The 12,943-nt window shown below is 43.3% G+C and overlaps 1 protein-coding gene across 1 annotated transcript; it reads right to left on the reverse strand.

The window, feature by feature from the left end:
- Positions 1-895: 895 nt before the first annotated feature.
- LOC109898512 (intercellular adhesion molecule 1) lies at positions 896-12,629 on the reverse strand. The gene is made up of 8 exons (XM_031834191.1): positions 12,028-12,629; positions 11,227-11,502; positions 10,807-11,136; positions 10,350-10,700; positions 5,191-5,454; positions 4,769-5,098; positions 4,270-4,512; positions 896-3,508 (listed from the first exon to the last, which is right to left on the reverse strand). Exons 1-8 carry the CDS (start codon positions 12,089-12,091, stop codon positions 3,282-3,284), a joined length of 2,085 nt encoding a protein of 694 aa, XP_031690051.1. The 5' UTR covers positions 12,092-12,629; the 3' UTR covers positions 896-3,281.
- Positions 12,630-12,943: the final 314 nt, after the last annotated feature.

A 12,943-nucleotide genomic window follows, 5' to 3' on the forward strand; every position in this document is an offset into this window, starting at 1 on the left:
GCAGCGCGATCTGCGTCATGGATTTCTACATTTATTTTGCAACGCTCGCGCTTGCGAAGTGTCCGGTCTGGTCAGCATGTATTAGGCAATGCCATAGGGGCCTAAATTACATTTTGTGGCTACAAATGTAACAGTTAAAGAATATTTTGAAATATATAATTTACTTCCTGACAAGGACATTTTGATGTTTGCGTTAGATAAACCTATTTTTAGAGCAATCTTAACACATTTTCCTCAATTGTTTTTTCAGTCATTTTCACAATACAATCAGGGACGATTTTAGCATGTACATCTTGGTGGGGCAAAAAAAAAAAGTGGGATGCATGCCAGCAAAGCCACTACACTACACAACACAACACATGAATTACACTATAACGGTGACAAAAGGTGCCCATAAACTGTTAGGGCCTACATAAAGAGTCCCAACAGCAGTCCAAATTGTTGTGTAATGTTTGTCGAATGGCCTTATTTTCTCTTCATTATTTCTCTTCATATGACAAGGATTAAAAAGGATTTGCCAGTAGACATGATTCATGATGATGACTACTAGCTAAGATTAGGAAAGTATAATGTTGACATGATCAGTCCAATCAAAGCTACTGTACATGTGATTTGACATAATTTTTGTGGCCAATGACCTTGAGCCTTCTTGGAAGGGCACTTCTAATATAACTCTATGGCAGGACCCAAAGGCCTGAAATGTTGTATGTCTACCCTTACTAATGACTGAAGCTTGGCGATTGCATAAGGTCCCCATGAGTGACAGAACACTGAGCCAATCACAGCGAATTGTTCTTATTTTCTGCTGACCCGCCCCACCACCACAGAAAGCATTGAGCTGTGATGAAACACCTGCATTTTGGAGCTGCCTTACTCAAAAAAACAAAGAAAGAGACCATGTTTGTATTCAGCTTTATTAACCAAAATATATATATATTTTGACACGTATAAATGCCAAAATAACATGCAAAACAGGCAAGCACGCCCCTAAGTTGTTAGTATATATATCATTGTTTTGCTAAAAATATGGGTCTCAAATGACGGGTCGCCACTGAATACAACAATAATTATCATAATAAAAAACTAAATATTTTAATGATAACTCAAAGCAATATTATACAAAAGGTTTCTTAATACAGTAGTATTGACATGAGAGGACTGTGAAACAAAAGCCACAGAAGTTTGTGTAGACTACACACAGTGGCGAAAGGGGATCAGGGGAGATACTTTCTCTCCTAACAACCAGAGGACCAATATTGATAGAAATTCGATACTGACCATCCCTTTGTACAATATGTTCTCTCCTTCCCTTATAAGCCCCCCCCCCCCCCCCCCCCCCCCTTTCAATCTATTCGCCAGGTACTCTATGGGCCCTTAAATGTTGAGGCATTAATTTTTACAGACTTTAATAAATATACAGTTCTATATTTTACATTACATACACAAAAGGCTTTGAGTTTACATGAAGTAGCCTAAAACGTATGCATTTACATTGTAGTTATATACACTCCCTGGCCAGTTTATTAGGTACACCCATCTAGTTCCAGGTCAGACCCCCTTTGCCTCCAGAACAGCCTGAATTGTTCGGTGACATGGATTCAAAAAACGTTCCACAGGGATGTTGGTCCATGCTGACGCGATGGCATCACGTAGTTACTGCAGTTTGGACGGTGATACACCACCGCCACCAGCCTGTACCTCCACACATTCAGAACTCACATGCAGTCAGGCATTACAGTGATGCAGTTAAAACACTGAACACTCCAGATGCAGTGGAACAGTGTAGAGTAGTAACAGAGTTGCTCCGACCCCCAAATGAGACATGAGCTCCCCTAAATGAGTTCCCCACTGTTCTTTCAATCGCATTCATTCTCCGCCTGTCTGCCTCTCTGATGTCTGTTTTGAGCTTTGCAACAATGTTTCAACTGGGCCCTCGCATAAGCTTGGGACAGACAGCTGTAGTTGCGTCCCGTATTTCAGCCCCTTTTCAGGTGTCCAGATTTTTATATATATTTTTCTGTCAATTTGTCAGCAAGATGCATCAATGAATTCAGGCTACAAGAGTGTAGGCTTCCTGACAATCGCCGAATGTCATCACACTTTTTGGTGTTTTGTAACAGATGTCTCTTTCCCTTCATGAAATGGCAGGTGCACTGTTGGAAGCTGGAATTATTTTGTGACAAAAGTGCACAGGTAGCTTCATTTTTGAAGTGATTTCTTTGAGAATCAGATGAACGCATCATGACTGTTTGTGTTCATGCCACATTAAAAGGTAATAATGTTTACCATTACAATACATCTTTACTATTAGTCCCCCCCCCAAAAAAAATGTAGGAAGTCACGTAAAAAACTGGAGACCCCCTTCATGTCACGATATAATTCGTACTCTGGGGAAATAATACTTTTCACATGTAGGCTACATTAATTGGTTTCAGTGATCATTGTGCTCACAACCTAAAGAGGTTGTGTGCATATACTGCACCTTAATTGGGAAGGACGGGCTCGTGGTAATGGCTGGAGTGGAATTAGTGGAATGGTATCAAATACATCAAAAATGGTTTCCACGTGTTTGATGCCATTCCATTCACTCCGTTCCAGCCATTATTATGAGCCGCCTTCCCCTCAGCAGCCCCCATTGTACTGCAGGTTTACACTCCAAGCTTCTTGTCACAAGCAAGACATCACATCCAGGCAAAGGAGACATTCTCACAATTTCAACCATGTGCTGCTCTTCAAGCAATTGCTTAATGTGATAGAAATTACATTGTCATCAGACCAAACTAAAAAAAGACATTCAAAATGACATAACAATTCCCTTGTTGGTGCTTATGCAACACAAACCAGTCATATAAAACATATATTTCAATTAAGCCAATTCCCAAAAAGCTTTCACCTTGTCCATTTTCTGCCTCTTCTTGTCCTTCAGAGAAAAGATCAGCTACACTTTGAATGTGTAGAATAGATCATATAGTTCACACTAAAAACAGAGGTTATTCTACCTCATCAGGTTCTTCAGTAGAAGGGGAAATAGAGGGACTGATCTGTACTTAACATCTTAGTGCTAAAAAGGAAAGGGAGTGCATATGAAGCATAGGGAGGTTGGAGGAGAGTCAGGAGACACTCCCAACTATCACAATCCAGACCTGCATCTGACAGCTGAATGAGTTGTGACCAGCCCCTCAACCACCTCAACCACTTGGTCTCTCACTTAGTCACTTAGTCTCTCAGCAGGGAAAGAGGGCTCTTCATTCAGTGGCCCATCCCAATAAAACTCGGTTCTCCTAGAAGTAGATGTTTGGCTGAGACAGTTCAGTCATCGGGAGCAGAGTGTCCCGGCCGTCGTTCTGCGCCACGTTGCCGTTGGGCGTGCTGCTGAGCTTGGCCTTCTTCAGGCTGTAGCGGCCCATCTTGGTGTTCTTGTAGTAGATGAAGTAGATGACGACCAAGATGACCAAGATGACCACGACCATGAAGGCCACGAAGCCCGCTATGAGGCGCAGGTAGTCCTCTGTGACCAGAGAGACATAACAACAAACACCCATTAATCCATCACACTCTGTTAACGTTCTGGCGCCACCTCAGACTGAACCATTTTCACCATCAAATAGAGAAGCGTCAATACACTGATTTATCCTACTTCCTCCAACAGGAAAGAATAAGTCAGGGTAGATCTACAACATACCGTAAGAGTTGGGACATTGCTCAACTTTACCCTTCAAATAGTCTTCTACAAGGAAACAGTCAGTACTGAGCTAAACTGCCAAATATTCAACAACTTTACCCAACACTCTTCAATGAATGATGGATTTTCTACCTAGCCTCACCAGGTGTCCTCCCCAAGGAGTTTGTTTGATGCCTGATCTAATATGTGTACGAAAATATACTGTCCCCTCGTCATCTCCTCATGTTTTTCAGCTTTGGTTCAAACTCCCTCACACAACAGAGATGTACAACAGAGATACTACATGTATCTGACTACAGAATGTGGCAGGAGGAGAGCAGTTCAGAAACCAGTAACTAAGAGGTATTGGATTAGTCAACGGGTAAAGGACAATGAGGAAAACTGCAGAGTGAAAAGTTAATAAGACAATTTGTTCAGAGAACATTCATCCGTCAACCAAAGAGTAGCAGACACAAAGAGAGAAAGGAGACCAGAAAGACGGGAGGAGGAAGCAGACCAGCAAGAAGAAAACGTCCTACAAGACGTTCATAAACAGTAAATAATGGGTTACTAAAGGGTTTAATAGAGTTTAATAAAGGTTCCATTACCATTTAAAACCACCTCTACCACAATGAAGCTCGTCGCCATGTCGTTGGTGGCGGTGCAGTTGTAGAGCCCTGCCTCAAAGACAGTCAGGTTGCCTCCCGCCTCACTGACATGATTCGCAGAGTCATAGACCCACTTTATCCTGGGCTGTGGGTAACCTTCAGCCTCACACACTAACTCCTCAGGATAGCCCCTGAACACAGGTATCCTCACTGGCAGTCGAGATGCATTGATGCATGGCTTATCTTAGAGAGAGAGAGGGAGGGAGTAAAAAGGCGGGTGGTGAAAATATGACAACACATTTCTTGAATGAATTACTGCAGTGAAGGAAACAAACACCATTGTAAGTTTGATTATTTTCTTCTAACATTAAAAGACAGTGGAGTGAGACTTCACCGTAGAACATTAGGCACTTACGGAATGTGCTTCGAGACAAGATATTATCAAACGTTATACAACGTTAGCGTGGTTTGTATATATGAACAGTTCTCAGCAACTCACAGTGCACAGTAATGCTGAGAGGTTCTGATGTCACTGTAGGATGGGGTTGTGGTCCCTCTGGTCCCAGGTCCAGTTCTGCTCTACATCTATACTGAGTTCCATTATCATCTTTACTGGGGCTGATCATCAGAGTAGCTGACACATCCTCTGGTCTCTTACTGACTTTACTGTAAGTTACAATATCTAAGGGTTCATTCCCTTTGTACCACTTCACAACCAGGTTCTGTAGAGGAGTGATGTTCTGAATGTCACACTGCAGCTGGTACTGTGTCCCCTCCACCATGGAACCAGAGTGGTTCAGAACAGAGATGGAGACTCTGTCTGGAGTCTCTGTGGAGGTCAACAATGTAAAAAACCCTCAATGCTGATATACAGTTAAATAGAAACATACCTTTCACATTCACAAGGAGGAAAATACTCACTGTAGAGAATGACTGGAAGTTCTATTGAGGGTTGTTCGCCATCATTGAGATTGATGTAGCATTTGGGTTCTATTGTCCAATCAGTAAGGTTATCCACAGTCCAGGTGACAACGTTGACATCTTGTTCTACACTTGTACCTCCGAATGTGGCCTCCCAGCCCATCCCATCATGGTCTGTGGATGATGTGTTGCATTTGACTGAGACTGAGTCTCCATATCTCACCACCACTCTGGGAGAGTTGAGCTCAAGAGGAAAGGTAACTACTGTAAAAACATACAAGAATTTATTTATTTTATTTCTTTTACCTTTATTTAACCAGGTAGGCAAGTTGAGAACAAGTTCTCATTTACAATTGCGACCTGGCCAAGATAAAGCAAAGCAGTTCGACAGATAAAACGACACAGAGTTACACATGGAGTAAAAACAAACATACAGTCAATAATGCAGTATAAACAAGTCTATATACAATGTGAGCAAATGAGGTGAGAAGGGAGGTAAAGGCAAAAAAGGCCATGATGGCAAAGTAAATACAATATAGCAAGTAAAATACTGGAATGGTAGTTTTGCAATGGAAGAATGTGCAAAGTAGAAATAAAAAATAATGGGGTGCAAAGGAGCAAAATAAATAAATAAATTAAAATTAAATACAGTTGGGAAAGAGGTAGTTGTTTGGGCTAAATTATAGGTGGGCTATGTACAGGTGCAGTAATCTGTGAGCTGCTCTGACAGTTGGTGCTTAAAGCTAGTGAGGGAGATAAGTGTTTCCAGTTTCAGAGATTTTTGTAGTTCGTTCCAGTCATTGGCAGCAGAGAACTGGAAGGAGAGGCGGCCAAAGAAAGAATTGGTTTTGGGGGTGACTAGAGAGATATACCTGCTGGAGCGTGTGCTACAGGTGGGAGATGCTATGGTGACCAGCGAGCTGAGATAAGGGGGGACTTTACCTAGCAGGGTCTTGTAGATGACATGGAGCCAGTGGGTTTGGCGACGAGTATGAAGCGAGGGCCAGCCAACGAGAGCATACAGGTCGCAATGGTGGGTAGTATATGGGGCTTTGGTGATAAAACGGATTGCACTGTGATAGAATGCATCCAATTTGTTGAGTAGGGTATTGGAGGCTATTTTGTAAATGACATCGCCAAAGTCGAGGATTGGTAGGATGGTCAGTTTTACAAGGGTATGTTTGGCAGCATGAGTGAAGGATGCTTTGTTGCGAAATAGGAAGCCAATTCTAGATTTAACTTTGGATTGGAGATGTTTGATATGGGTCTGGAAGGAGAGTTTACAGTCTAACCAGACACCAAAGTATTTGTAGTTGTCCACATATTCTAAGTCAGAGCCGTCCAGAGTAGTGATGTTGGACAGGCGGGTAGGTGCAGGTAGCGATCGGTTGAAGAGCATGCATTTAGTTTTACTTGTATTTAAGAGCAATTGGAGGCCACGGAAGGAGAGTTGTATGGCATTGAAGCTTGCCTGGAGGGTTGTTAACACAGTGTCCAAAGAAGGGCCGGAAGTATACAGAATGGTGTCGTCTGCGTAGAGGTGGATCAGGGACTCACCAGCAGCAAGAGCGACCTCATTGATGTATACAGAGAAGAGAGTCGGTCCAAGAATTGAACCCTGTGGCACCCCCATAGAGACTGCCAGAGGTCCGGACAGCAGACCCTCCGATTTGACACACTGAACTCTATCAGAGAAGTAGTTGGTGAACCAGGCGAGGCAATCATTTGAGAAACCAAGGCTGTCGAGTCTGGCGATGAGGATATGGTGATTGACAGAGTCGAAAGCCTTGGCCAGATCAATGAATACGGCTGCACAGTAATGTTTCTTATCGATGGCGGTTAAGATATCGTTTAGGACCTTGAGAGTGGCTGAGGTGCACCCATGACCAGCTCTGAAACCGGATTGCATAGCAGAGAAGGTATGGTGAGATTCGAAATGGTCGGTAATCTGTTTGTTGACTTGGCTTTCGAAGACCTTAGAAAGGCACGGTAGGATAGATATAGGTCTGTAGCAGTTTGGGTCAAGAGTGTCCCCCCCTTTGAAGAGGGGGATGACCGCAGCTGCTTTCCAATCTTTGGGAATCTCAGACGACACGAAAGAGAGGTTGAACAGGCTAGTAATAGGGGTGGCAACAATTTCGGCAGATAATTTTAGAAAGAAAGGGTCCAGATTGTCTAGCCCGGCTGATTTGTAGGGGTCCAGATTTTGCAACTCTTTCAGAACATCAGCTGAATGGATTTGGGAGAAGGAGAAATGGGGAAGGCTTGGGCGAGTTGCTGTTGGGGGTGCAGTGCTGTTGTCCGGGGTAGGAGTAGCCAGGTGGAAAGCATGGCCAGCCGTAGAAAAATGCTTATTGAAATTCTCAATTATGGTGGATTTATCAGTGGTGACAGTGTTTCCTATCTTCAGTGCAGTGGGCAGCTGGGAGGAGGTGTTCTTATTCTCCATGGACTTTACAGTGTCCCAGAACTTTTTTGAGTTAGTGTTGCAGGAAGCAAATTTCTGCTTGAAAAAGCTAGCCTTTGGCTTTTCTAACTGCCTGTGTATAATGATTTCTAGCTTCCCTGAACAGCTGCATATCACGGGGGCTGTTCGATGCTAATGCAGAACGCCATAGGATGTTTTTGTGTTGGTTAAGGGCAGTCAGGTCTGGGGAGAACCAAGGGCTATATCTGTTCCTGGTTCTAAATTTCTTAAATGGGGCATGTTTATTTAAGATGGTTAGGAAGGCATTTAAAAAAAATATCCAGGCATCCTCTACTGACGGGATGAGATCAATATCCTTCCAGGATACCCCGGCCAGGTCGATTAGAAAGGCCTGCTCGCAGAAGTGTTTCAGGGAGCGTTTTACAGTGATGAGTGGAGGTCGTTTGACCGCTGACCCATTACGGATGCAGGCATTGAGGCAGTGATCGCTGAGATCTTGGTTGAAGACAGCAGAGGTTTATTTAGAGGGGAAGTTGGTTAGGATGATATCTATGAGGGTGCCCGTGTTTAAGGTTTTGGGGAGGTACCTGGTAGGTTCATTGATTATTTGTGTGAGATTGAGGGCATCAAGTTTAGATTGTAGGATGGCTGGGGTGTTAAGCATGTTCCAGTTTAGGTCGCCTAGCAGCACGAACTCTGAAGATAGATGGGGGGCAATCAGTTCACATATGGTGTCCAGAGCACAGCTGGGGGCAGAGGGTGGTCTATAGCAGGCGGCAACGGTGAGAGACTTGTTTTTAGAGAGGTGGATTTTTAAAAGTAGAAGTTCAAATTGTTTGGGTACAGACCTGGATAGTAGGACAGAACTCTGCAGGCTATCTTTGCAGTAGATTGCAACACCGCCCCCTTTGGCAGTTCTATCTTGTCTGAAAATGTTGTAGTTTGGAATTAAAATGTCTGAGTTTTTGGTGGTCTTCCTAAGCCAGGATTCAGACACAGCTAGAACATCCGGGTTGGCAGAGTGTGCTAAAGCAGTGAATAGAACAAACTTAGGGAGGAGGCTTCTAATGTTAACATGCATGAAACCAAGGCTATTACGGTTACAGAAGTCGTCAAAAGAGAGCGCCTGGGGAATAGGAGTGGAGCTAGGCACTGCAGGGCCTGGATTCACCTCTACATCGCCAGAGGAACATAGGAGAAGTAGAATAAGGGTACGGCTAAAAGCTATGAGAATTGGTCGTCTAGAACGTCTGGAACATAGAGTAAAAGGAGGTTTCTGGGGGCGATAAAATAGCATCAAGGTATAATGTACAGACAAATGTATGGTAGGATGTGAATACAGTGGAGGTAAACCTAGGTATTGAGTGATGAAGAGAGAGATATTGTCTCTAGAAACATCGTTGAAACCAGGAGATGTCATTGCATGTGTGGGTGGTGGAACTAATAGGTTGGATAAGGTATAGTGAGCAGGACTAGAGGCTCTACAGTGAAATAAGCCAATAAACACTAACCAGAACAGAAATGGACAAGACATATTGACATTAAGGAGAGGCATGCTTAGTCGAGTGATCAAAAGGGTCCGGTGAGTGGAGAGGTTGGTTGGTGATTTAGACAGCTAGCCAGGGCATCGGTAGCAAGCTAGCATAGGATGGAGGTCTGTTGTTAGCCACCTCCTGCGCTCCGTCAGTAGATTAGTGGGGTTCCGTGTGGTAGAGGGGATCAATCCAAATCACACAACAACAACAAAAATAAAAACAATAGATATAGTTATAGAGGCCCAAGAAGAAAACATAATAATAATAATAAAAAATAATAATAAAAATAAAAATAAAAAATAAAAAAATATAAAAAAAATGGTCCGATTGTCTATTCAGATAGCAGCCGGTAAGACAGCTAACGGTTAGCAGGCCGCAGATGGGCGTTCAGGTAACGTCGCGACGGAGGAGCCAGCCGATAACGTCGGCAGTCCAGTTGTGAAGGCCCGGTGGGGCTCCGCGAAGGCAGCAAAACGGGTCCGGATAGGCGACTGCAGCCCAGGTGCGATTGATGGAACTCAGGAGTGATTGACGGAGCTTGCTAGCTCCGGAACAATTCATGTTTGCTCCGGAATCGACGAAGGCCGATAGTCACACGGATAGCAGCTAGCTAGCTGTGAGATCCGGGCATGAATGTCCAGAGAGCAGTCGAAATCCAGGGACATGGAGAGAAAAATTGGTCCGGTATGCTCCGCTCCGAGCCGCGCTGCGCCGTACAGAACTGGCGATAGACTTTCGAGCCAAAGGATAGCCGATGACCACAAACCGTGGTTAGCTGAACACCAACGACTTGCCAGTAAAGGAGCCAACTAGCTTCTGAACTAGCTTCTGGATTAGCTTCTGGCTAGTTTCAGGCCAGCCTCCTGGAGTTTCTGGCTAGCTTCTTGGAGGATTACAGATCTGAGGTAAATAATACTTTTTTATAAATATACATTGGTGAGGCGGGTTGCAGGAGAGTGTTTTGAAGATGAGTTGATGGAAAATAAAAATAAAATGTATGTGAAAAAGTTGTAAATATATATATATATACAGGACACGACAAGACGAGGACAAAAGACGTCTGAACTGCTATGCCACCTTGGAGCCAAGAATGAAGACATCAATGTGAAATCCACATCAAATATAAACTGTTCTGCCTTGTGAGATAAGTGAGGGTGAATTAAATCATGTGAGCACAGAGATGAGCTGGAAAATACCTTTTGGCTTGGCTGTTCCTGGAAGGGTGGTCATAGTTCCTGGAGATGAGGGTGCTGTGGAGAACATCGTTGGGTGTTGTTGTGGAGGTACATCTACTAAGACATGTATCTGCTTGGTGATGGAGCCCAGTCTATTTGTGACTGTGCAGTTGTAAGTTGCATTAGCTGTTACTCTGGAGATATTGAGAGTACGCAGGCGCCCCACAGTGGTCTCAATGGCATTTCCCTCTGCAGTGTTGTTGGTCCACCTCAGCTCAGGAGGAGGGTTCCCCTCAGCACTGCAGTCCAGAGACACATCACTGCCTGCACTCACCTCCACTGTGTTATTTTCTGGAAGGAACTCAGGAGCGTCTGAGGAGAAAAGGAGGTACTTTTAGACAGTTTCAAACGTATACAGTTGTAGAACTTCCCTCCTGGTCAGGGGTACAGAGGCAAGATCGAGTATTGATAAACTCACAGTGCACAGTAATGTTGAGAGGTTCTGATGTCACTGTAGGATGGGGTTGTGGTCCCTCTGGTCCCAGGTCCAGTTCTGCTCTACATCTATACTGATCTCCATCATCATTTCTACTGGGGCTGATCATCAGAGTAGCTGACACATTCTCTGGTCTCTTATTGACGTTACTGTAAATTACATTATCTAAGAGTTTATTCCCTTTGTACCACTTCACAACCAGGTTCTGTAGAGGAGCGATGTTCTGAATGTCACACTGCAGCTGGTACTGTGTCCCCTCCACCATGGGACCAGAGTGGTTCAGAACAGAGATGGAGACTCTGTCTGGAGTCTCTAGAGACAAAATAGTTACATGTAGTGAGAACAAAATAATAGTTTTCACTGACCAAACTCACTACAAGACGCAAAAGAAAAACAACTTACTGTATAAAATGACAGGGAACGTTACCAAACACTGCTCTCCATCTTTTGATGTGATGTGGCATTTAGGTTGTATTGTCCAGTCTGTCAAATTCTTCACAGTCCAGGTGACAACCATGACATCTGTTTCTAAACCTGTACCTCCGAATGTGGCCTCCCAGCCCATCCCCTCGTGGTCTGTGGATGATGTGCTGCAGTTGACTGAGACTGAGTCTCCATATCTCACCACCAATCTGGGAGGGTTGAGCTCAAGAGGACAGGCGGCATGTGCCAGCCCACCTACAGGTCAGACCACATGGCAGAGACCATAATCAGCTAATTTGCATTCTCAAGCAGACATACTGTAGCTTTAAACTAAAATTATCCTATGTCTAGGCCTAGAATGCTGAATGGTAAACTAACAAGAGGTTCAAATGAGTTGCCTTTTTCAGAAGGCAGTTGCTAATCAGCAATCGAAATCTAGGAAATACATTTTAGAACGTTTTATATTGGACAAAGACATAACCATTAAGACACAACTTAAAAATAAAAATAAACATTTTGTGTCATATGTCACATCATCATCCCTGCCAGCATACAGATCTTATTCGCTACTACATTGCCCTCTCCTGGTTATTCCAAAACGTTTTATTGGTTCTTAGTTTATCTCTCTGGGCACTATGAAAGACGATCCAGTTATTGCGGATTTGAATTGTTCTTACCCCTCTTAACTGGAATGTCTGGTATAGTTTAGCGTTATCAATGTTCCTATTCTGCTTGAAATTCGTAAATCTTTCAATACCGGTATAACAAAACTAACTGTACCTGCCATCCAGAGGAGAAGTACGGGAAACCCAAGAAAAATCCGACTAAATATTATTTCACACATTTGATATTAAACTAATATTTTATTCCCAGAAAGACGTAGAAAAATGTAGGTATTCCTTGCGGTCAGTGTCTGATGTCCAAGTGTCCAGTCCCCACATGCATACTACAGCCCAACTCTTCAACAGGCGCAGCGGTCAGTTGTCTCACATTATATTTTGGCTCTGTATTGAATTACAAGAACAGGACCGGGAAAAAGTGAGAAGTCACGTGCTCTTTATTGGAAGACCCCTTCGAACGATTTCAGCCATCAAGCGCAAGAAACATAACAATATAAACTTGGGGAATTTCCATGGAACAGGACCCGGCACCTCGTTTGGACTTTTTCATTCCGGAACCCATTTTCCATGATGCGGTAGCTCTCTTCGCATGAAAAATGATTTCCACTGTTTGTAATGTAAAAATTATAATAAAAGCAATCAGAGTTCATTCAAGTTGCCTGCTTTGTATTAATTCTGGCTCCTAAAAAACGTAATGTGAAAACGTGCCTGATATTCTACAGTAAGAATTGATTCGAGTTGGGTCCGACACGGTTTATGGTTTGCGAAACATTGTAGGGTCTACAGACCAACGCCTGTGGTCGGAGAGAGAAGCGCGCCTGTATCTCTCATAGAACTAGACTTGACATTCACATTGTGACCTCTCTCTGCTCTGATAGATACGAGCCTGCAACTGTCATCTCTTCAGCATTGCTCTTAATCATTTATTTCACCACTGATAAATTGAAATACATTTGCCAAAATTATAGAATTATTTTCTGTTCAGAAAGAAATGAAACAATTCAGAAAACACCAGTAGTAGGCATATCATTCATCCAAAGAGGATCAATAGTTTTTATTTATTTTTATAGCCTAGT

The sequence above is a fragment of the Oncorhynchus kisutch genome, linkage group LG10, assembly GCF_002021735.2.
Source record: "Oncorhynchus kisutch isolate 150728-3 linkage group LG10, Okis_V2, whole genome shotgun sequence".
NCBI classification, from domain to species: Eukaryota; Metazoa; Chordata; class Actinopteri; order Salmoniformes; family Salmonidae; genus Oncorhynchus; species Oncorhynchus kisutch.